This window comes from Pyrgilauda ruficollis, unplaced genomic scaffold, assembly GCF_017590135.1.
Source record: "Pyrgilauda ruficollis isolate IOZ18807 unplaced genomic scaffold, ASM1759013v1 scaffold97, whole genome shotgun sequence".
NCBI classification, from domain to species: Eukaryota; Metazoa; Chordata; class Aves; order Passeriformes; family Passeridae; genus Pyrgilauda; species Pyrgilauda ruficollis.
Genome location: NW_024531821.1, coordinates 2,398,069 through 2,422,950, shown reverse-complemented (window position 1 = coordinate 2,422,950; position 24,882 = coordinate 2,398,069). Strand labels below are relative to the sequence as shown.

The 24,882-nt window shown below is 48.1% G+C and overlaps 2 protein-coding genes across 3 annotated transcripts in view; both read right to left on the bottom strand.

Moving 5' to 3' along the window:
* HTR4 (5-hydroxytryptamine receptor 4) overlaps window positions 1–6,701 on the bottom strand; it is a 36,360-nt gene extending 29,659 nt beyond the window's left edge. Inside the window, exons 1-3 of the mRNA XM_041489912.1 lie at window positions 6,676–6,701; window positions 3,900–4,025; window positions 2,263–2,463 (exon numbers count right to left, since the gene is read on the bottom strand). Of these exons, the coding sequence (XP_041345846.1) occupies window positions 2,263–2,463; window positions 3,900–4,025; window positions 6,676–6,701 (353 nt within the window). The remainder of the gene's footprint in view (window positions 1–2,262; window positions 2,464–3,899; window positions 4,026–6,675) is intronic.
* Window positions 1–24,882, bottom strand: part of LOC121365583 (E3 ubiquitin/ISG15 ligase TRIM25-like) — a 430,661-nt gene that overhangs the window by 350,267 nt on the left and 55,512 nt on the right. The window lies entirely within an intron of this gene.

Here is a 24,882-nt window from a genome sequence, read left to right as displayed (position 1 = left end):
AAAATGCAATAAATAAATATTTCAAGGGTAAATCTCTCTAATATATTAGAATATCAAAGAGATTATGAAGAAGCTTAAGGCAGTGGCAGCAAACTTTGGATTCAGTGAGCCCTGAGATGCCTTTGCTACCTTGGAAAAATCCCTTTTCCAGCTGAGACTGGCAGAGGCTGTCTGCAGTACTTTTCTCCCTGTGTCTGAGCAGTAAAATCAGATTATTATGTGGTGATTTCTCCAGATTTTCTCCAATGCCTTTGAGAATTCAAGCCTCAGAGCTTGTTTCCTTCTTTTCCAGAGGCAGCAGTGGAAATAGTTACAAGACTTTATCAGATAAAAATCTTTTCAAGCAACACTTTGTGAATATGTTGAAGGGAATGACTTTCAAACTGAGTCTCTAGGATTAGATTAACCACCCAGTTTTCTTAAAAAAACCCCTTAAAACTCACATCTGCATGCTCTGAAATAAAACAGAAGGCAGGAAATAGATCACAGAAAAACTACCAACTAGAAGCAGCACACTCCCGTAAATTCTGAATGAACACAAGAGCAAACAGCTGGAAAAATTGAATTAAGTCCTGGGAAGGAAGCAGTGCTGCCCTTGCAGCCCAGGGAGGATCGATGCTGGGCTGAGTCATCCCTCCCTCCACAAAAACCTCTCATTCATCCACCTGCTCTGCCCTTTTGGGGTCATCCACCGCCTTCTCCTCATCTGCTCTGGCCCCTTCACACTGTTCTCAATCAGTCCTCGCTGTGGAAAAAACCAACCCCAAACCAACTAAAAAATGTCAGAGAAACTCAAGTTAATGCCAAGGGCCCAGGTGGAGAAGTATCCCTAAAGCATCATCAACTCCAAGCCCAGGCTATCCCAGGATCTTGGGGACAGAAGGGGACAGTCAGCAGGAGCAGGAGTTCTGCACATGGGGGGTCTCCAGGAGGGCAGGAGAAAGGGGGAACCTCCTTTCTGTGCCCTCACACAGGAGGTTCCTCATCCCCTGCTGCAGATGAAATCCCCTTTCCCTTTCTCTCCACAACCCTCTCTATTTAATTAAGAGCCTGGAGAATCAAACTCCAACATTTCAGAGAGCTAGGTCGTGTCCAGAGCACGGTGCCCAACATCTGCTTTCCTGGTAATTGGCTCCGAGTGGCAATTTGTCAATGGTTTGAAGATAACGAGCTTCCCATTTGTGTTCCAGCCATCTAAACTTGCAGGTAAGAACAGGAGCTGTGGCTGTTGGACGTCAGCTTCTCTCTGGATACAAAACTGCCTGTGCTGCTGCCCTGCCTCCCACCCCACAGCACTGCTGCCCATCAATACAGAGGTTAAGCAACTTTTTTTTTGAAGTCTGGCTGCGCTCAGACTCTCAAGGTACTGAAATGCCACATATTTAAATATCAGCTGTCACAATAACAAGAATAATTATGGTTATTTTGGCCCTGTTAGCAATACTAAGTAACAGGGTTTTTAAAGGATTGAAATCTCCACACAGAACTCAAAAAAAAAAAAACCCCAAAAAACCCTCTAAAAATATTATCAGAATAGCCAAAATGTTTTCTACTGAGTGTTTATCTTGTGAAAAACTCTTATGGAAGTTCTGCCATTTACCCAAAAATCTGCAGACAGCAGTCAAACAGAATTGCTCACCACAAATTATTGAGGCTTTGGGCTTTATTTTTAGGTGGCAAGAAAAGCTTGAAACAAAGGAAAGTTTCTAGGATCTCCCAGGACATTTAGGCTGGAGAAGACCTGTGCCCAATGCCCACCTTGTCACATCCAGGTGACACCTCCAGGGATGGGCACTCCAAACCTCCCTGGGCAGCTCCAAGGCCTGAGCACCCTTTCCATGGGGAAATTCCTGCTGGTGTCCACCCCGAGCCTGCCCTGGTGCAGTTTGAGGCTGGTTCCCCTCATCCTGGGAGCAGAGGAACCTCTCTGCTGGAACAAGCCCTGTACACGATGTCCCTCCCTCTGCCCCAGCTCAGCTCCCACCTCTGCACACATTCGAGGTGTCTTTACTCCAAAGGAGGAACAGAACCACACCTGGCCAGTGCTGCCAACAGAGCTGTGCAAACAACAACCCAGGCTCTCTCCAAAAATCTCATCCCCTTCCGAATTTCTCTGCCCTCATCAGGGTTCTCTCCGAAATCATCCCCTGGGAGGGATTTATTGCTCTGCCATTCCCAGCAGGTCCATCTTTGCCCTCTGGCAGCTCAGGACAGCCCAGAACTGAGCAGAGCCTTCCAGCAGTGCCCCTCTGCAGCTCGTACCTGTCCAGGGAGATGCAGCAGAGGTGCAGGATGGACGCTGTGGTCAGCAGCACGTCCAGGGAGGTGCGCACCAGGCAGAACATCTCTCCGTAGATCCAGTTGTCCTGAACCAGCTCCATGGCTCCAAAGGGCATCACCAGCACCGACACCAGCAGGTCAGCAAAGGCCAGGGAAACGATGAAATAGTTGGTCTTGATTTTCCTGCGAGGCAGATCACAAAATTAGGGTGGGTTCAGTGCAGCAGCCTACACACATGGACAGAGATTCCAGCTTGAATTTGGGCTTAATCTGCTCTGTTGCACTAAAAGCTCCTCTCTAACACACTCCTCACTTTATATGTCACCCCTGGCTTGCTCCTCGTTGTTAAAGCTAAATATCCACCATTTTCCTGGCCTAAACAGATCTTTCTGCTCACCCAGAGGAGGCAAATGGATGCTCACAGGCCTCTGCAGGTGGCTCAGCCTCACAGCTTGCACTGGAGACTCTGGGGTGGAAGAAGGGGATTTTATTTTAACTTGTAAATGGAAAAAATCCTTCCAGAAAGCACTGAGAATAATCTAGACTGAAGCTGTAATTTTAACTTGAAGAGTACTTTTTAAATCACAACAATAAAATAGAATTAAATCCATTAAAAATCCCACGCAGCACATGAATAGAGGCTGTTAAATCTCTCTCTCTGCTCCTAAGGCTGGGCTGACAATTCCCAGGGTTAGCAGCAGCCTTGAGACAGGAATTGTGCCTGTGACCCCCTCAAATCACGGGTAACATTTGCTAAGTTGTGCTGGTGCTGCACAACTACAACCAGACCTTGGTCTGTGCACTGCTGATGAGCTCATTGGGAAATTTGAGATGGAAAAGGGCCAGAGGCCAACCTGGGAATTGCTGCTTCACTGTGCTTTTCCCTGATTTGTCTGGTTTTCTACACCAAGAATGCTAAAAAGATGAGGATGGGAACTTAAACGGTGCCAGCACTGCGGGATGAGCCGAGGGCAGGGAGGGTCTGCAAGGCAGGGGCACCTCCCTGGGGGCAGCTCCTGCCCTCAGCTCATCAGGAGGAGCTGTATCCCTGGGGTGGGCTCACCTGAGCTGCCTGTCCAGGCACAGGGCCACCACAACCACCAGGTTGCCCAGTTGGGTTGGCCACCATGACCAGCAGGTTGCCCAGTTTGGTTGGCCACCATGACCAGCAGGTTGTCCAATCTGGTTGGCCACCATGACCAGCAGGTTGCCCAGTTTGGTTGGCCACCCTGACCAGCAGGTTGCCCAGTTTGGTTGGCCACCCTGACCAGCAGGTTGCCATCTCAACACTGGTGATGTTCGCGCATCTGGGACTCAACCCATGACAGATCTCCATTGTTTCATCAGCCAAACAGCCTGTTTGATTGCCCCTGAACAGCTTTTACAGGCAATTCAAAAACTCCCAGTGCTTCACAGTCATTGGTCTGGTCCCTAAACCCCCCAGGCTCTGAGCCAGCCACATGCTGGTATTTCAGGAAAGTTGCTACTGGTTGGAACCTCTGCCAGTCAGCCCACACTGGTTTATGGAGCCGGGCTGGACTTTTTATTTATCGCTTGATTAATGCTAACCACAGATCAGCTTGTCCTGCAGAGTCAGGCTGTGTCCCAGGGGGGCTCACCTGAGCTGCCTGTCCCGGCACACGGCCACCATGACCAGCAGGTTGCCCAGGATGGCCATGAGGATGACGGCGGAGATGAAGGAGAGCAGCACGATCTTCTCCGCGATGCCGAAGCCCTCACTCGAACTGGGGGGAACCAGAGACAAAAGTGGGAGAAACAAGGCTCACTCCTTAAAATTTTTCAAAATTAAAAGGGACAGTACAGTTGGGGTGCTCGGCAAACTGCCCAGAGCACACCAGTGAATTAAAACAACTTTCCTTATATATTTTTTCATTGCACTGATCAGATGCTTATTTATGAAGGTTATACATATTCAAATATTCCTTTGAGTTCTTTCACATGTTCTGGGAATTCTTTAGTTTTGTTTGACTCCTGACCCCTGCAATAGTGCAGATTTGAGTTTTGGGGGTCATGTATGTCATTTCCTTACAATGTACATATCATTTCCTCACAATTTATATGTCCTTTCCTCACAATGTGTATGCCATTTCTTCACAACAACAAATAGGGGATTATTGACAGTGACAAAGTCAGTAGTAGAAGTCTTTTTCACATCATTTCTTTTAATGTTATCTGTGTGGTTCTTTCAGTGTTGTCTAATCATACAGTTTTAGCTGTTTCTACAAACTTATTTAAGTTATTCTCACTATAGTCAGTTAGTTACAAAAATAAAAGTATCCTGCAAAAGCTAACACTACACAGTCTCTATTTAAATATTTTGTGAAAGCCTAAACTACAATATATTTTTATCACACTATTATAATAATAAATAAGCCACACATTGGCCACAAAAGCTGATAAATTGGCCACAAAAGTTGATAAATTATTCTGTATCAAAACCAGTCCATCAGTGATTACAAACTGTGCTACGTCGAAATCGTTGCGATAATAGTTTGCAAACTAATAGTTTGCAAAAGTTAATACATAACACAGAAGCCAACAACTACAGTTATTTATAACAAAAGGGAAGGAGCTGCAGTGGCACTGGGTGCCCCCATCCCACCCATCCCAGGCACGGATGCCCTGGGCAGGTGAGCCCCACAGCCCTGCAGGACCCACTCAGCACAGCTGGGTGACCCTGACAGCTCAGAGCCTCTGCACAAAAACCTCTCCATTCTCTTTACACAAAAATAAATCATGTTATTTTCCATGCAGAAGCATTTGTTTGTTTGTTTGTTTGTTTTCTGTCATTTTTTTTTCATTTTTTTCACAAGGTTTTAGTATCGTAAAATCACAGAATGGTTTGGGTTGGAAGGGACCTTAAAACTCTTCTCATTGCACACCTTCTGCTATCCCAGGTGGCCCCAAGCCCTGTCCAACCTGGCCTGGGACACTCCAGGGATGGGGCAGCCACAGCTGCTCTGGGAATTCCATCCCAGCCCTTCCCCACCCTCACAGGGAAGGATTTTTTCCTACCTGTAACCTCAATTTCCCCTTTTCCCTTCTGAACCCATCACTCTTTGTCACTACAGTTCCCGATGTGATGTGACAAGGACTAATGGGTTCAAACTTTCCTCCAGACAAGCATTTTACGTCTTCAGTTTCGCAATCTACATAATGTTTTACCTTTTTCTCTCTTCATTCTGTGCTACACAACACAAAACTGTCTGGCTTTTCACTTAGTAATTTTTTCCAGAGTTAGAGAAAGGAAATATTTTTTTTCCCAAGTGCCTAATTTTCCCCTACTCTGAGATCAATAATTTCTTACAGTTAACGAAGAGGAAGATAAAAAAAGGGAAGAATAACACAAATTTCCCCCAGACCCCAAAATGTCACTCATATTTTAAATCTGCATTTCTACAAATAATTTGCTGTATCAAAGAAAGTTTTTGATTTTTTTTTTTTTCCCCAGAGCTTGCAAAGCAGAAGGTAACACCCAGGATGCAATAAATTCCTCATAAACCTGATTTTATTACAAAATTTTGAGTTATTTTTCCCTTAAAGCGATTTCTAATGCTATATCCTGAATAAACTGCATCCTAAACCTTCACCTGCTTGTGTGACTTCACATCACACAGGTTGTTCCTGTTATCAAGTGTGGCTGGAGATAAACTGGCATTAAAAGCAACACTTGACACTAATTCAGCAGGGAAATTTCTTCTCAGCCTACAGAGCTGGTGTTGGACACCCAGGATTAATGCTGTGACACCGCTCAGGTAATTGAAAAATGGAACTGTTGTTCTGTTTTACCTTCACTGACCCTGGGGTCACCTTTTATGTACTAAACAACATCCCAGGCTTTTTACACTTTATCTCTCTGAGCTCTCCTGATTTGGAGAAAAGCTAAAAGGGATTAGAAACTCCTGGCACACAGAGATGTTGAGTTTTACTCACGCAAACAAGCTCTGGAAATACCAGAGGAGTGCAGAAATGAGCCAGACATTTCTCCAGACATTGCATGTGGGGGGGATTCCACCTTTGAGAGTTTTAAATCCACATTTCCCACCCTGTCCTGAGGGTGGTGGCATCCTGGTGGCATCCCTGGGCAGAAGTGGTCACCACCAGGCTCTGAGCAGAGCCCAGCAGGGCAGGACCTCCCCCTGGCACATTTGGGAGAGGAGCTTTAGCTCTGAAATCAGTTTTGGGAGTGTTTCCCTCGTGCCATTTCCCACTGCTCCCCTGGGGAACATCCAACAGGCAGATGCATCGCTGGGGTGCAGGAGGGATTTCATCTGGGCTCTTTCTGCCTTTGGAATAATCCATCATCAGGAATACATGTTAATTATTCACTCTTAGTAATTCCAAGTTGTTAATAATGGAAGAAGTGGATATTGCTGTAAATTGAAATCAATGGTTTGCATAACATCTTTTATCAAATCGGAGTGCTCTGGCTTCCAAGCTTGCTTCCCTCTTTAATAAAGCAGAGATTGATGGGTTTGCTATTATGAGGAAATGAGATTCAGGCAAAATGATTGCTGGTTAGCAGGAATACAGAAATCACTTAAGGAAAAAGGTGAAATACTGATGGGGAATGAATGCTTAAAACCCACATATGGACATATTTAAAAAGCTCTTCTGCATAGTCATTAATGTGAAAGTGAAAAGAAGGGTAATTACTCTTTCAAGCTCAATTTTCACTTTCCTGTAAACACCCCAACTTTTCTAAATGAGCTCAAGTGCTTTTGCATATTTTCTGCAGCAGTCAAAGAGCACAGATCAGTCATGGGGGCAGAGCAGGCACATTCCCTGGATCCCACTGCACACAGAGGGGAAACCCCTGAGACTCAAAACTCACAGCAGTGGGAGCCTCAGAAAGAGTTCTCCTGATTTAACATTCCCTCGGGTGTGGGGAATAAAGGCTTGGGCTGATCGTTTCCAGCCAGGGCTTTTCCCTCTGTAATATTTCATAACCACAAATAAGCTGTCATTGGCCTCTCCTCTTTCCTGCTTCCCTGATTATTCCTAGGCATAAAAAAATCATTAGGCCTTAAGCACCTAAAAATCAAGATAAGCTGTTTATGAGTAAACCTGATAATGTGGCTCAGAACAGAAACATGACAATAGGGAAGTGATGATTTGATCTCTGCCTTTCCAGCTGTTACCACATCCTTTTCTAAAATATTAATCACAAGTCAGCATTAATCCAGAAGCATTTAATTTCCTTTAATGCCTTTAAATGCTGCACTGCTTTGCTTCAGCCCGTGCAGATGGCAGGACAGCTCCCAACAGATCCCAGTCAATTCTGCCCTTCACTTCTGTTTTAGAAACAGACTGAAATTAATTAAAGTATTGACAAGGCAGGAATAAACAGCACTCCACGTATCAAAATAACATGGTCATATGATTCGCTTATTTGAGTGGCTTTTTGAAAAAAAAATAAAATAAATTGTGGCAGCGGGGTGGGAAGGAAGGGATGAGGTTTTCTCCTTTTGTGCTGGTTTGAAACAAAACTCCTGATACCATCAGCAGCCCTGCACCATGAATCTCCCGGAGGCTGAAAGCTGCAGCGCTCCAGAGAATGAAGTGTTTTAAGCAGCTGATAACACTGATTAAAACCAATTGTCTGTCAGGATGAAGCAAAGGAGACAGGCTGTTGGGATGTTTCAGAAATTGCCGTGTGTGGGCTGGCGCTGTCAGTCCGCGCTGGGAGCGCTCCCCACTCTGGGGACAGGGACCTGCCACACACGGGGGGACCTGGGGAGACACCAGCACCTCCAGCCCTGCTCCCACCTCAGCCTCCGGGCCTGAATCTGGAATATCCTGAGCTGGAAGGGGCCCACAGGATCATCCAGCCCTGCACAGCCCCAGAATCCCACCCTGGCATCCCTGGAGCAGTGTCCCATTCCCTGGGGAGCCTGGGCAGTGCCCAGCTCCCTCTGGGGAAGAACCTTTCCCAAAATCCAGCCTGACCCTGCCTTGCACAGCCCCAGCCCTGCCCTGGCTGCTGTCCCTGCCCCTGAGCAGAGTCTGGAGCTGCAGACCCTGAAAGAATTTCGGATGCTGCCCTGGATCTGGCTGTACATCGCCTTTCAGTGCTTGTGGCTGTGGTACCAGGTGCTCTGCCTGGAGAAGAAGCCAGGGATCCTGCTGCTGTATTTTCATGGAATCTCAGAACCACAGAAAGGTTTGGCTTGGAAGGGATCTTAAAGAGCAGCTTCACTCCCCCAGCCACGGGCAGGGCCACCTTTCACTAGAACAGAGTCAAGAATTTCTTCCTAACCCCTAATCTAAATCCTCCTTTTTTCTTAGTTTAAAACAGTGTCCCCTTTTCCCATCTCAATCTCTATCTCCCATCCCTTCAGCTGCTCCTCCATGGTCCCTCCAGACCCTTCCCATCCCCGTGTCCCTCTTGGGAGGCTCTCCCAAGCTTTAGAGATGTTTTTCCCACTGTGATACCCAACCTGCCCCCAGGACTGGAGGTGAGGCTCTCACACAGGGCATGAGGAGCTCCCAGTGCCCAGCCCAGCAATCCCTGAGCTCTGCTCCCTGCATGGCAGCAGCACAATTCTGCCTTTGCCCAGTGGAAACTGGATCTGGGGCTGAGCACTCATCCAGGACCACGAGCTGATTTATCATGGCCTGAACCAACAGGCAGGAATTTGCACTTGGGGAATGAGGGAGGAAATACAGCCAGGCCTGGGGAGCTCTGCCTGAGCCCTGGGGCTCTCCTTGCAGGGCATGAGGTGCCAGCAGAGCCCTGTGTGTGCCCCTGCTGCAGGGCAGCACGGAGCCCTGGCTCTGCTCCTTGCCAGGCAGCACATCCACATTACATAATTGACACCCACGTGTGAGCAGAACTGCTGCAGGGCTGATGCCTGTGAGTACAGCCCTCGAAACCCATCAGACTGTCACCTGGAATATAAGCTAAAATTAACTTATGAAATCAGCATGAGGTTAAGATCACAGTATTTACATGGAGCAAAGGCAGCTGCTGCAAATACTTAGTTTGGCATCCTCTAACAACTTTCCAGAGGAGAGCCCTTGTGCCACCAAATCCCACCCTGGCACATCCACCTGGGCTCTGCAGCACCCTGGATTAATCTTTTTTCCTTACAATGTATTTGCAAGTCTGCAGACTTTAACCCAGCTGTCCCCTTCAGGTGCTGGACACTCCCCTTGTGTTCTCACACACTCTGGGATGTGCAGCACAGGGAGGAGCTGCAGCTGCCCAAGAGGAGGCACCAGGATGCTCAGAGGGATGGAGCAGCTCTGCTGGGAGAGCTGGGATTCTGTGCTCAGCCAGAATGCTTTAATGCAGCTGCCCAACACTCCACAACAATGAAAAAAACCCAAATCTCTGTCTTAGGCAGGGATTTAGACACACTACACAGCACAGTAGAGATGTTGTAACAATCATTTCTCTTTGTAAATGCTGAACAAAACCAAAGATCAAACACGTGTTTAATCAGAAATGCCTTGATCAGTTCCTAATTAGAATTGCTCCTGCAAAGGAAGCCCATGGCCTCTGCCAAACCAACAGCAGCTTCCTGAGGAACAGAGGGTGATGAAAGCAGCACAATAGCAATCCTGACTTTTGGTGCATATTCCATAATCATAATGTGATTATCCCCTCTTTTCTAGGTGGTTTTGCCTCTCTCCTGTCACCCACAAGGTTTGTTCAGCAACAAACAGCACAGAGCTGTGCTCAGGAGAGCTGATGGAGTGAAGCACCTCATGTCCAATATTCTTAATAATTGTCATTCATTTCCCTTCCACATTCTCCAAGTGCTGAGGGCAGAGCCCAGGGTGTTTTTCTGCACAGGAATGTTTGTAATTTGGCTACTGAACAGGATGATTTTACCTCACAGAGACATCACCATTACACACAGGCAGCACTCAAGCTTTGCCTCAGGAGCTCAGAAACAGGGAGGGACTGGGTGCAGATCCGTGACACAGAGTGGGAAAATAAAGGTTTAGGCTCACACCAAACACACTCTGAGTGCCCAGATTTCTCACAGAACTGAGAAAATGAGAATTATTGCCTCCTGCAATGACCAGGTGCAGAACTGGGGTGCACAGAGCCCACAGCTCTTCAGGAGTTGTGCTGCTGCTCCTGGGCTCAAAGCATTCAATGCCCTGTCTCTTTATACCTTTTCCTATAAAAATTCCCCCAAAATAAGTCCTGCCCTATGCCCAGAGATTTGTTACCACTTGATCAAAACCCCCTCTGGCAGTTCTCAGTCGTTCTCATTCTGACTTCTCTTTCTCCAGCCTTTGTTCCTGTCTCTGCCCAAAGCCCAGGACTTGCAAGATGATCAATTCAGAAACCATGAAGGTCCTGCTCTGCTTTTTCAAACAATATCTGCAGTCAGGAAAATATTGTTAGATGAGAGGCATTTAGTCAAGACCCTTGGAAGGATCCTGGAACGAGGCTGGCTATTAAAATATCCAGGCTGTGCCCTTTTCCCAATGCCTGTTTACACCCTGGACAGCAAAAGACAAATACAACTATTGGCTGTCCAACTTCTGATATTTCCTGGAGAGTTTCCCAGTTTCAAACCTCCAGAGGAACAAAAAAGTTCCTTGCAGTTACCTCTGCTAATGGAAGGCTTGGCACAGGATAAAACACTGATTTCTAAAATACATTTTATTTGAGACCTCCCCCTGACCCCCTGTGTGACTCGGAGCCACACAAAAACAGCTCCCAGCTCATTTTGAGCTTTTCTATATAAAATAAAGTTTGTTAAAGATAACTCCAGTGGTGCCAGCCAGAAACCTTCCATCCCCTGATGTTCCCAGCTCATTTTTATGGCCCTCACTGGCGTGGAGGCTCCAGGTGTCCTCTCTAGGCAAGGACATGGAATGCCCTTGACTCAAGAGCAGAACACTTAAAATTCCTTGGGTTTGTTTTAGTTAAACCTCCTCCTCCATCCCCAGCTAAGTGCACGTTCTGCATGCTCCCTGCAAAGCCCTCGCCACATTTCCCACTCCAAATAAAACAGGAGAGGAGTCCAGGTGCTGTGAGGGTGGGGAGTGCAGGCTCCCAGCTCAGATGGAGCTGATGCCACCCAGGAGGCAGGACCAGCACGTTTCTCCAGCCTGGCAAGCTCTGGGAGCGTTTGTTAATTGTGGTTAATTGTGTGTAATTGGGGCTGAGCAGGGCAGGAGCTTCCAGCAGGAAGGTGCTCACCTGCAGCTGCCCCTGATTCCTGGGAACAGCCACTCGTGGCAAAGAGGGCAATGCAAACATGGGGAGAAGTGGAATTTTGCCAGCCCAATGCTGAGGGTCAGCCCTGGAAATCGAGGGAGGTGTTGTGGAAAGCCCCTGGCACTGCAGCTGCCCTGGGTAAAAGCTGGCAATAAGGTCCAGCCCATTTGGAGCCCTGGAGCCCAGCCTGCCCCAGGATATCCCAGTTTTTAGGATGGTTTTCACATCCTTCCACAGCCTTCTCCAGATCTCCACTCGCTGTCCCTTCTGTGCACAGACACTGATGCTAAAAACATCATGCAAGACATCAAAAAAGTTCATTTCTGTGGCCCAGCTCTTACTCCAGGGGATTTCCACGTGCACAGCCTGCTCTAACAAAAGCAGATGAAGCCTCCCAGAGGCGTGTGATGGCCTGACCTCCCCGTGGGGCTGGGCACAAACACAAACAGGACGTGCCCCCGTGCACTGCCCAGCCCTGTGTGCAGAGCTGTGTGTCTCCCTTGCTGCACAGCTGCCATCAGAGCACACTGTTCATCTGCAGAAGCCGGAGCCAGGCTTAAAATCTCCATTAATTAAGTGTTGGCGGAGGTGTTTGGAAAGATGTTCCCATAAATATAGTGCTTTAAAGTGTTTCCCTAGAAACTGAGAAAAGAGTTGAACAATATGAAAAATACCCAGGCTGATGACTCCCCCATGGAGCAGTGCCTGGGCTGGAGGGAGCATTTAGGAAAGAGAACTTTTCCCCCAGGGTTTTTTTTTTTTTTTGGCTACTGGAAATGTTTGGCTGGTAGCACAAAATGCAAAAGTGAGCCTCTTCATCATTCCTTGCTCCCTGTGCCCTCCTGCTTTGCCCTGGTGCTGCTGGCAGGTGGGGGATGCTCTGTGGCTGCACGTTCAGGAGTGCCCCTGGTGTTCCAGTGCTCCGCTTGTGTGGATTCCTCCCAAAGGGTCCCTGCTGTGCCCAACCACCTCAGCACCTCCAGGCACAGCGAGGATAAAGCTGGCACACCCCACAGCCTCCTTCAGCTGGCTGCTTATAGGATTTCATGGAATCACTGAGGTGGGAAAAGCCCTCCCAGAGCACTGAGTCCCAGCTGTGCCCTGTCCCCACCTTGTCCCCAGCCCAGAGCCCTGAGTGCCACCTCCAGCCCTTCCTGGGACACTCCAGGGATGGGCACTCCAAACCTCCCTGGGCAGTTCCAGTGCCTGAGCACCCTTTCCATGGGGAAATTCCTGCTGTGCCCACCCTGAGCCTGCCCTGGCCCAGCCTGAGGCCGTTCCCTCTGCTCCTGTCCCTGTTCCTGGAGCACAGCCCGACCCCCCGGCTGTCCCCTCCTGTCAGGAGCTGTGCAGAGCCACAAGGTCCCCCTGAGCCTCCTTTTCTCCAGGCTGAGCCCCTTCCCAGCTCCCTCAGGGATTCTCCATCCCCTTCCCAGCTCCCTCAGCCCCTCCTGGAGCTCCAGCCTGGGGGACCAGGTGGAGAAGACAGAGTTTGGCAGAAAATCTTCCCAATCAGTTCATCTACCTCTGCAGAAATGCAAGAGCAAATCCCTCTCTGGCTGGATGCTGCTGATAGCACAGAAGGATTAGAGTTGATCTTCCCTTGCAAAGGGAAGGAGGAAGAGAGCTCCAGGCTGATTGTGGCCTGTTAAATGACATTTTATAGCCTGCTATTTCTCACCTAAACACAAGTGTGATCAAAGGACTTGAGATAAACAATGATTTAATGACTCCAAGTGTAGGAGCTGGAGAGGTTTTGAAAAGAGCTTGTGTACACAAGAATAAACATTTTATTGCAACCTAAGCTGTTTGCTTTCCATGAATCCCCACTGCCAGGGCACTCAGAGCACACAAACACTTCCCTCAGCTCCTTCCATTTCCTACACTTTGGGTCATTTTGGTGCCTGCTTGGTGGCAGCCACTCAGCCCAGCTCAGGAGCGGCTGGCAGTGTCCTGAGCAGGGGGGTGAGGGCATGGTCCAGCTCCTCTAGGACATCCTGGAGCTCCAGGGATGGGCCTTTGGGTCCCTGAATCTCCCTCCATCCCTCTTGCTCCTGTTTCTCCCATGTTTGGATGGGGAGAGGAGATCAAGGACCTTCCCTGCCTGTGCACAGCACCAGGAGCCAAACACTGGGAGAAGGAGCCAGCACAGCAAACTGCAGGATTTGGGACTCACCAAACACACAATTCCCTGTGCTCCCCGTGCCTCTGTACCAGGGCTTTGGGTTACAAAAAAATGGGATTTTGCCTTTGCTTCAAAACAAACCCAGCCAGTCCAAGCGATGTGACTCCTTGTTCCCTCACCTTGCTGCTCATTCCTCAAAGTCAAGATAAGATTAATGAGCTGCACACAGAACTGCTGGAGGGCTCTGCGCTTTCCAAGCCACAAAAACACCTTCAGCAGCAAAGCGAGAAAACTAAAGCTGATAAAGCCAAGTTTGGAAGCAATTAACATCAATCTAAAATTCAGCGGGTTTGGGGGCTCGGCTTAAAAAGAAAAAAAGCAATTACTGCTGTGGCAAACTGAAATAATACCTTGTTTTTAAAAAGTTGACTTAGCAAAGGGAGTCTGCCTTCAGCAGCAGCTGGAATTAAAAGGGTTTTGTAAAAGCTGTTCACCAGCATTAAAGGTGCTGGTGATTTTTTTTTTTTTTCATCTGTTTATCCAGACTGTAACAACCTGAGGAAGCAAGAAGCCTTTACTGAGTGTGAAGCACTCAGGACAACATCCCAAAATCTGCCTGGAACACAACTGTGGGATCAGTATTTCCCACTTGTGGGAAAAGCCAGGGTCCATAAAGGAGACAGAGGAGTCCTGCAACTCGGTTAGAATAAAAGGAGATATTCCACTGGGGAATTTCAAAATTCCTTTTATCCCAAACTCCTGGCTGCCTGCAGCCCTCTTCCTTCCCCCGCTGGTTCTGCAACAGGCTTTGTGCTGAGCCTTTATCTATGACCTTAAAGTTCAGGAGTCAAACTTGTCCGGGGTCTGTAACAACCTTGCCCTTGGAGACATCAAAAGCCACTTCACAGCCGTTCATTAACACCCCTGGAATTGTTTGTAAGGACATTAGCACATCTTCCCCTATCAGCACTAAGGAGATTTTCCAAGGGAAACTTCAGCCAGCCCAGGAAAATCAGCTGCCAGCTTTGAGCACAGCTCGGATTCTCAGTTAAATGCCATTTCCCAAATCGTGGCAATGGGTAAAGAGGAAAGAAAAAGGAAAGAAAGGAGAAAAAGGTGGGGGATAAAAAAGGCAGGGAGGGAAAGGATGGGGGAAAAGGATGGGGAAAAGGAGGGGGAAAAAGCAGGCTAAAGAAAAAAAGGTGTGGAAAAAGGTGGGAAAAATCAGGTGGGAGAAAAGGGTGGTGAAAAAAACGGATAGGGAAAAGGGAGTGGGGGGGAAAGGGCAGAAAAAAAAAAGTCGGGGGAAAAAAGGGTGAGAAAAAAAGGTAGAGGGGGGAAGGGGCAGAGGGAAAAGGGCAGGGAAAAAAGGCAGGAAAATGCAGGGCAAAATTGCCATGCAGAACTGGTGTAGATAAGGGTCACCTGTGCTCCAAAAATGTAAGAGAATGGATTTAGTTACCATGACATAACAGGGGCTGCCAGACCACCAGAAGCTCTGCTTCATTCCTGGGAATGCTCAGCAGAGAGATGATGGAGCCTTCCCCAAAGTCTGGGGAGGTTTTCAGAGTCCCAAAGGCACAATTGTGACTTACCCTGCTAAGAGCCCAAGCCAGGCAGAGCTTGGCCCCCCTGGATTGCTGTAACCAAACTGAGGTTTTCATTTCAAACCACTTGACAGGATCTCATTAACCTACTGCCTGTAATGAATGTACCAATAACAATCGCCGAGTCGCATGAAATTAAAAAATCCAATAAAATATAAATAGGAAACACTCGTGGGTCATTTATTTTTCTACTCTGGAATGAGAGAAAATGAGGTCTGCCACCTCCCTCGAGCTGTGATGAACGCAATTTCCAAACTGAACTGTCAAAAATTTCCAGGAATGTCTCTCCACCATCACACTGCAACCTTTTCAAAATTCATAACATTTTCTACCGAAAAGAATTCCTTGACTCGTCTAGGCCACGCTTGACACTTCTCCAGACACCAGGGTGATGTCACGGCCTCAGAGAAGCTCCAGGGAAGCCCAAGCCAGGCCCTGCTGCGTGAGCAGAGAGTTTTATCTGCAGGCTGAGAGGAGATGCTCCCCTGCTGATGCATTTTAGGGTCGCTGCCCAGCCCAGCTCGCGCTGCAGCAGCCGAGTCCCTCCTCCTACCTCACATTCACATCAAGCTCTTCCATCACAGGCAGCAGGCACAGGTAGCTGGGAGTTCAACGCCCATAGGAGAGACCTCATCCTGCAGGGGGGAGAGGAATACAGGGGTTAGTTCCAGGATCTCAAATGCACATTTCCCCCGTTGGAGACGCCCACTGGAGGATCCAGGCCAGGTGCCCTCGGTGTTTTGGCCCCTGTTCAGCTGCTTCAGACCAGCACTTCCAGCTCCTTTTCCATCAGGCAGCTTTCCAGCTCTCCCCCCAGCCTGCCTGTGCCCATTCCAAACTACCTGCACACCTGCAAGACTTCCCCAGCAACTTCCCACCTTTCAAAGGTACAAGAAGTAGTTTGAATAGAGCCAGGCTGAAGAAAGTTTGCAAAGCCCAGGTGGGAAAACACAAGCAAGAAGGCTTGGTAAATTAGTTTCTGTTTTTACACAAACCTAAAACATTGACTTACCACTAAATTAAACCAGGTTTCCTGTGACACTCTATTGTGCAGCCTTATGAATACTTAATAGCAGTGCTGTAATTACAAAGAACTAAATGCTTTGCAGCTTGAGTTAAAATAAATGTACTTACTTCCAGCACCACTAAGTGATGTAAATATTAATGGGGTTTTTAACTCTATCAAAATTCCATCCTGACTCCAAAGAAATGAATGCACCATCTTAATAATGTGCTTGTGCATTTGCTGCTGCTAATCCAGTGGAAAAAAATAGGCTCAGTTTCGGAGCACTTGAGGCTGTTGATTACCCCTTGTGCTGTCTCTAGGGAGCCAGGGATAAAGGCACCACCACAGCCTGTTCATGCCAGCCCAGATGCAAATAATGCCACTGTGGTTACTTGGCTTCAAAGGAAAATCAGAATAAAAGTGCCTCAGCCTTCCCAGACACTGATGCCAGCTTTGCAATGCAAATGAGCCCCCCACTCTGCAGACCTGGCTCAGAGCTTGCCACGAGGAGGAATTCAGGATCTGTGGATGTATTGGACATCATTTTGCAAGGGAAATTTGCTGGAGTCAAAAGGATATTTTTATCAAAAAAGGCAGATTTTGGTTGGCCCATGTTTGCAGCTTAAAGCTTCAGCTGGTGATCCTTTGGGCACTCTGCAATCTGCTGATTCAAAACTGCTGCTGTATTTTGGAAAGAAAGGGGGGAGAGAGAGGTCTAGAGATTCACCTCTGTGTCCCTAAGACCTGACCTCCAACCTGAATCTGGAGGAAAAAATACTAAATTAACTTGAAAAACCCCAAAACTAAATAATAAATAATAAAAACCTAAAACCACTAAGACTAAACCTAAACTAAATTCAGTTTCTGCATGTCTCATGCTTTCAGTGAAGAACTGGACTTATCACTGAGTGACTTTGTCCTTCTCTTTGTAAGATAAAAAATCCCCTCTATAATGATGCTGTGCCAGCTTTCTGGGGCACAGTGTGGTGTGCAGTGATGATGGCTGATTTCAGTGCAGTTTTCTGGCAGAGACACATTTTTTATGGGGCAACACAGAGCAGAAGATGTTTAGAAGCTCATTAGCCTTCCCCTGGAAATTGCTGTCCTCCCCACCTCGTGCAGGAGTTCTTGCAAGTGCAGGAGTCATTTAGCTCCCATCCAGGGTGGGATTCCTGATTGAGGCCAGCAGAACCACTCTAACATGAATAAAGACTGCATTTACCTTTAAATCCATGATTTCGAGAGGCTCCTCACTTTCTGCAGTGAACAGCTGCTAAATTGAACTGGGGTTGAATAAAAAAAAAGAGTGTTGCTCAATTCCCTACAATTTCACTTTTGGGGCAGTGGTTTTCCTCATAGCTCCACCATTACCAGAGAAAAAGAAGTTGTTAGCAGACGTTAACTGGACCAGAGCTTCCCAGCCCACATTAAACTGCTATTTTTGAAGTCAGAGTCACCTCAATCCAAAGACAATTTCTTGCTCATCGCTGCAAAAAACCTCCAAGTGTTTTAAGAGAACATCCTGCCCGTGACAACACTTGAGGAACAGGAAATATCAAAGTGATTCACCTTGTTCACTCCCAGCAAAAATGGCTTTATTTCCCCCCATTTCTGTCCCCTCCCTGTCTCTGCTGTCCCTTCTCTCCCAGGAAGGACAGAGCTGATAAGGAGTCCCTCAGCTGTCAGCAGAGACAGATTGCTGGGCTGATTTAATCCAGCCTCATTCCAGACTGCAGAGAAGTCCAAAACCCTCCAAGTGTTTTAAGAGAACATCCTGCCCGTGACAACACTTGAGGAACAGGAAATATCAAAGTGATTCACCTTGTTCACTCCCAGCAAAAATGGCTTTATTTCCCCCCATTTCTGTCCCCTCCCTGTCTCTGCTGTCCCTTCTCTCCCAGGAAGGACAGAGCTGATAAGGAGTCCCTCAGCTGTCAGCAGAGACAGATTGCTGGGCTGATTTAATCCAGCCTCATTCCAGCAGGGGAAAATGGAGCACTTTGCTTAAACAGAGAAATTAAAACCGACGTGACACATCCCCAAAAATGAAATGGAGTCCAGCTCGAAATACAGAGCACAGAAGAAATGTCTTTACACTTCAAAAGCTCTTTAAAGTCTAAGGAAAGCCTCTGGCTTGCCCACCCAAAGCACAGGCTGGGTTCAGGGGCTCGTGTTCCCCAGGCTCAGGTGGCACAGGGGTGACAGTGGCAGCCACACCTCGTGTCAAACAGCCTTTTCTGGGTGCCAGCCCGGCCTTCAGAGCCCCCAGCCGTGCCCTCTGAGCCTCCTCAGCCTCTCATCAGCTTACTCTGCCAACGGTGAAGTTTAAATTTCATCCTTGAGCACCAAAATAGCCCCAGCAGGCAGCAGAGTCCAAGGGCTGCTCACAAGCAAAGGGCACGGCCAGGCAGTTGCGTCCTCCTGGATCAAATATTTACAGCAGTAAACTCCTCAAGGGTGACTTTGTTCCAAAGCAGAGACATCTGCAGCCTCTGCCAGGCTGTGTTTGTGCGAGGGGAGAGAGGGCAGCTGTAAAAGCTGCAGGTTATTGCCTGCGACAGGGGCACTGCGAGCTCCCCCAGCTCGCTGCTCTCACCTTCAGCAATCACTGTCAGCTTTGCTATCCAAACCAAGCCTTCAGCTGCACTCAAACCTCGGCCAGAGAAACATCCCAGGGGAGAGCCTGGCTCTCAGAAGACCAAAAATACTGTAAGAGATGTCAATTAACAGCTGAGGGCAAGAGGCTGGGCTGAGTCCTGTCTCAGCATCCAACTCTGATCCCTGCAGGGCTGCCGTGCTCCCTCTTTGCTCACAAGTCACCAAATTCCTCAGAACTGACATTTTCCTTCCTAAAAACACCTTCCAGCTTTTCTCCTCCTCACACCAGCACCAGGACGTGGAAACTGCTGCCCCAGGAAGGCACCAGCTGTGCTTTCTCTGTCAAATAAATGGTTTGTTTCCTGTCCATGCCGACTGGGAATGCTGGAAAATATGGGAATGCTGGAAAATGTGGGAATCCCTCAGCTGTGCCTTGGGGCTGCTGATGCTGGTCACTCCCAGCCTGCTGCAGGAGATGATGCCTTCAGTTTGAGCTTTGATATTTCCCAGACTCTGCACTGCCCTGGTACAGAACTCTGAACTCCACATCAAGTGTCAGCAGCTCTCCTCACAGCTCAGGCACACAGAACAATCCTTTTCCAGCCCAGAACCAAGGACACCGCTGCAGCTTCAGCCCAAAAAGTGCCACCAACAGGGAATGGAGGAGAGCAGTCTGGGAGGATGGGACTGCATCAGCTGGAGCTGGAATTGGACACTGAACCCCAGTATGGAATGGACCAAAACTGATCAAAGAGTGAGAACTCGTGGCCAGGAGTCCACCTGGGGTGGAGCCACGGCCGGGCTCCTGCACTGCCCAAGGTGTGTCCTGTGAAGGGCTTTTAATAAAAACCTATTTATTCCTGTAGCTCTGCCCAGCCTCTGTCCCAGACAGCCTCTGAAGGCATCAGCAGAGCACAGCTTGTCCTTCCCAGTGCCCCAGCTCCTGCTCCTGCCCCTCTCCTGCCCAGCTTGTTGTGGTGGACTCGTGCCGCTCCCCATCTGGGGCTCGGGCACAGCCACAGCTTTATTGTGTCAGAGTTAAAAGCCTCAGGTTTGTTTTTATTGCTGCCATAAGTTGGGTTTGCGGGCTGTGAAACACAAGCAGGAAATCAGCTCCTGCTTTGAAGCCCAGTGCCAAGACCCAGTTTATGGATCTGGAGCAGGAACAGGAGGATCCCCTGGCCTGGGGCTCCTTCTCTGCCCCAGCTGCTCCTGTGTAACTCCAAAAAACCTCTTGGGTTGGGCTGAATTACAGCACCTGCGATCTCAGCTCCACACAGGGTTTGGTGGGCAAAATCTCCTGGTTTTAACAGAGCTGGAAACAGGAGTTAAGCAGAGGGATGGAAATGGAAGAGGGTGAGAAGCACCAGGTCACAAACCTGCAGCGCCTCAAACCCCGCGGGCAGGCTCGGGACAGAGGTCACAGCTGTGCAAAAACAGAGAAGGAAAATGCTGCCAAAAATACAGACAAAGGGCAAGCTGGGAGCTGTGGATTCGTGGTAGAAGTTTAGGGATTGTCAGAAAGCAGGAAGAGTTGGCTCTACTTGGGCAGCACTCCTCCGAGCTCACTCAGCCAGACCCTCCCCACCCAGCAGGACTGGCAGCCCCACTCCACTTCCTTCTGAAATTATCAAAAAAAAACTTCAAAAAATCCTCCTGAAAGCATTCTGCAGTTCCCATGTTGCTCGTGAGAAGAATTTTCTACTTTTTATTCCCATGCACAAAGAGTCTCTGCCTTTCTGCCACTTACAGCCACCACGACTATTCCAGCAAACAAATTGATCAGTAAGCCCCTGGGAGCAGCAGATTTTGAACTGAATATTGGGCTAATTAATCACTAATTAGCGATTAATTAGTTCTGAATTTACAGTGGCAAGGATTAGCAATGAAAACATGATTTAGTCCCTAAGATAATTCAACAGGACAAAGGAATCAACAGTCTGTGACTTTTATCTCTTGGAACTGAACAAAACCAGCTGCAGCATCCGCAACCAAAAAAATGGCAATGAATGGCCCAGAAATTAGCACAGAAAAGAATCTGAATGTTTTCAGAGTCTGTGATTCGTGGGTTTTAATCTAAAATTCATCTACAACTGAAAATCTCCAGTACAAAGGTCAGTATTGAGCCATCTCCACAGTTCCCAGGAGTGAGATATTATTCCTTATTCTCGAGCTCACCTGGACTCAGGGTGGGTTCCTCCTGTGCTAAATTACTTTGGAGGTTGCAGCATGCTCAGACTGCAGGGATTTATGGATGGGATGGTCTGGGAGACTGGAAAGGGCACAAGCAGCATCCGTGAAGGTCTTTATTTTGAAATTCTGTGGTTTTAAACAAGAAAAAGGTTTGGTCACAACCAGGCAAAGCAGCTTAAGGAAGACCTGAAATTTCAGTGAAAAATATGATATAAAAGGTTGTCCTTTGTGGATTAATTTGGGGCAGGGGTCTGAGGCAGGGCAAGAGCTTCTGCTGGCCAGGAAGGTTGGAAATCCTCTGAATTCAAGGTGCTTTTGGGCATTTTTCAGCAAAATTCCTTTGCTTTCACCTGCTGAAGCTCCTTTCTGTCCTGGTCTCAGTACTTGTGCCAAACCCTGATTACAGACCTGAGCGTGCCCAGCCCCAAACAACTGCAGGGACTCCAAACTGTGCCACAGAAAATCAAAACTTGGCAAGTTTTCCATAAAAGAGATGCAGAAGGGAATTGCCACCTTACCTCTGGAATTCCCTCCTTGTTTCCAGGCTCACACCTGGCAGCACAGGGATGCCTGGGGACAGCACAGCACCGCTGCAAATCTTTATAAAAACCCCAAAAAGTGCCTTTAAAATGGTGAATTGCTGTTTGCACTCCCTCTCTGGAGCACAGGGACACTCAGGGCTGGAGGAGTAGCTGCAGCCTACAGATGCAGTTTGAGGCTGCTTTTAAAAACTTCCATGTGGGTGTTTGCCAAAGGAGCTTTTTTTTTTATATATATATATATTTTATTTTCTTCCCTGCTCATGAAACAGCTGACTTTTATTCATATTTACACAGTCCCTCAGAAAGCAAACGAAAAACCCTTCCTGAGAAGTTGCAAAGTATTAAATTAGCCAAAAGTAAATGTTATTTTTGGAAAACAAGTTCCAGGTGTGGCTGCCAGGCTCCTTCCACCCAAAGCTGCAGCATTTAAGGGAACAAAAGAGCCTGGATGTGACAAAAGGAATGTCACTGCTGTTGAAATAAAAACAGATTCTGCTCTCAAGCAAAAGCTGTTTGAGAGCCATTTCTTTTACCTGGATGCTTTTCCCAGGGCTGGCAAAGAAATCAGGGGGCTCTGAGTCCCCAGAATGATCTGGCAGCCTCCCAAGCCACTTCACAGTCACTCACAATGAATAATTTGTCATTTTGGATTTTTTTTAAAATTTCTATTTTTCATTCTTGCTCTCCCCAATCCTTTAAGATGCCCCCATACACATTTATCATCATATACCTTCCTGTTTGGGTTTGTTTTACCCTGAAATGCCCTGACTCCAGCAGTGCTGCACTTTTTAGTGGGTCCTAACTTGCCCTTTAAAGAAATTATTCCTTTGAGGAATAAAACACCCACCTTGACTAGAGAGCTGATTCTCCCACTGCATTAATTCTATTAATTAATTCTATTTCCTTCACTCCAATTAAATATAATTTCTACCAGCACAAGAGATCCATCTCACTGTGGCCAGAGCCTCTCTGTGAATCCCTTAGGAATTAATGAAATTAATTATGATAATGAATAATAATAATTAATGAGCTGGGATTTTGGAGGGCTGGTACCAATTTATTGATTTTCATCCCAAGAGGAGGTGCTGCCTGCCTTGAAACAACTCCACCATCCCCAGCTGCCCCTGGAAGCTCCTGCAGACACAATACAATCTAAAATAACAGTGATAAAGGATAAATCATCATTAAAAAAGGCTGCTGAGCACATGGCTCACAGCAGAGGCTGGAAGGGCCAGCCAAGGGCACAGTGCCTGCAGCTGGCTGTTAAAGTTAAATGTGGTTTTATCAGGGCTGGACCCTCTGTATCAAACCTGCCTGCAGCCCTGCCCTCCCTGAGATCTTTCCTAACACCCCAGTGGGTGCACAAAAGCGTTTTTGTAGGGTTTGGCAGAGCTTGGGGCTCCTCGAGGTCACTGCCTCTGTGGGTGAGGCTTCTCCCTGGCACGGAGAATTCCTGGGTTTCTTGACCTGTGCACGTGTCCCACTGGGATTTTGGACCTGGCCCTGCACCCATCCCACCCCTGACCTTGGAAATCCCAGATGTGATGGCATCATTTGAACTGACCTCCCCAGACCTGGCTCATTTCTGCACTGTCTGGTGCAGCCCTTCTGCTCCTGCTCCTCTTCTTCCTCTTCCTCCTTCTCCTTTTCCTCCTCCTCCTCCTGCTCCTCTTTTTCCTCTTCCTTCTTCTCCTTTTTCTCCTCCTGCTGCTTCTCTTCCTCATTCTCCTTTTCCTCCTCCTCCCCTTCTTCCTCTGACTCCTTCTCCTATTCCTCCTCCTCCTCTTTTTCCTCTTCCTTCTTCTCCTTTTCCTCCTCCTCCTCCTCCTCTTCCTTTTCTCTTTCCCTTTTCTCCTCCTTCTTCTCCTCCTGCTGCTCTTCCTCTTCCTTCCCCTCCCTTTTCTTCTGCTTCTCCTCCTCTTCCTCCTTCTCCTCTTCCTCCTCCTCTTTTTCCTCTTCCTTCTTCTCCTTTTCCTCCTCCTCCTCCTCTTCCTTTTCTCTTTCCCTTTTCTCCTCCTTCTTCTCCTCCTGCTGCTCTTCCTCTTCCTTCCCCTCCCTTTTCTTCTGCTTCTCCTCCTCCTCCTCCTCCTTCTCTTCCTCCTGCCCATCTTCTTCATCCTCCTTCTCCTTTTCATTCTTCTTCTTTTCTTCTTCTTCCTCCTCCTCCCCTTCCTTCTTCTTTCTTCTCCTTTTCCTTCTTCTTCTCCTTTTCCTCCTCCTCCTTCCTCTTCCTCCTCTTTCTCCTTTTCATTCTTCTTTTCTTCTTCTTCCTCCTCCTCCCCTTCCTTCTTCTCTTTCTTCTCCTTCTCCTCCTCCTCCTCCCTCTTCCTCCTGCTGAGATCTCCCTTTCTTTGCCCAGAGCAGGGCAAGGTGCCCCAGGTGTTCCCAGAGCTGCGAAGGCTCTGTTGGACTGTGCAGAGCACAGGAGGAGATGCCAGAGGGGTCTCAGGGATCTCCTCTCTGGTGTGTGCTCCCCAGTGTTTTATCCTTGGAGCATTGCTCAGGGCTCTGCTTGAAGGGTTGGACAGCAGATCCCTTCAATCTCCATCAATCTCTGTTCCCCTGGCTCTGGCAGGCCCTTGGCTGCCTCCCCCCTGCTAAAAACCTTCCTCATTCAAAGCAGCAGACTCAATTTTCCCTTTGCCTGGCAGGAAATGCCATCAGGCCCTGCTCTGGAAGGTGCAGAAGTGAAGTTTGCTGAGCACAAAGCAGTGTCAGGGCAGGCAGGGACACCCAGCCCCAAGCTCTGACTGAGCAGCTCAGCTTTGGTCACACCAATTCCCTGGGAGCTGCTCCCTCCAGGAATTCAGCAACCAGATCCCCCCAGCCTGCTCTTCATCCCAGCTCGAGATTGGGATGGGGAGAGGGCAGGGAGAGGCTGGGGTGGGAGCAGGAGCAGCTCCAGCCTCAGAGGAGGAACTGACGTTGCAGTTTTTGCCCCGCTCATTTTACAGTAAATAAAGAAATTAAGGAAGATTGCTGGAAATGTGTCCATTCAGGCAGCAGCTGAATTTCCTGTTAATTGCTTTGGGAGTGAGGGAGGAGGGAAAAGTGTGGAGACATCACAATGAGCAGCGAGTGCCTGGTGAGTACCCAAACCCTGACTCTGCACATGTGCTGCTAAGGACAGAAATAGAGATGTGCTCTCACAAACCCCTACTCAGTGACATAAAAAATAAACCCATCTCCCAGGGAGACAGAGAGTGCCAACTAATTTACCATGGCATTTGTTTTGGAGGAAGGAGTGGCACGAGCAGTGCAGCCCCAGTGCCCCCAGTGCTCTGGGGCTTGAGCCAGCTGAGCACAGGGTGAGGAGGAGCCTG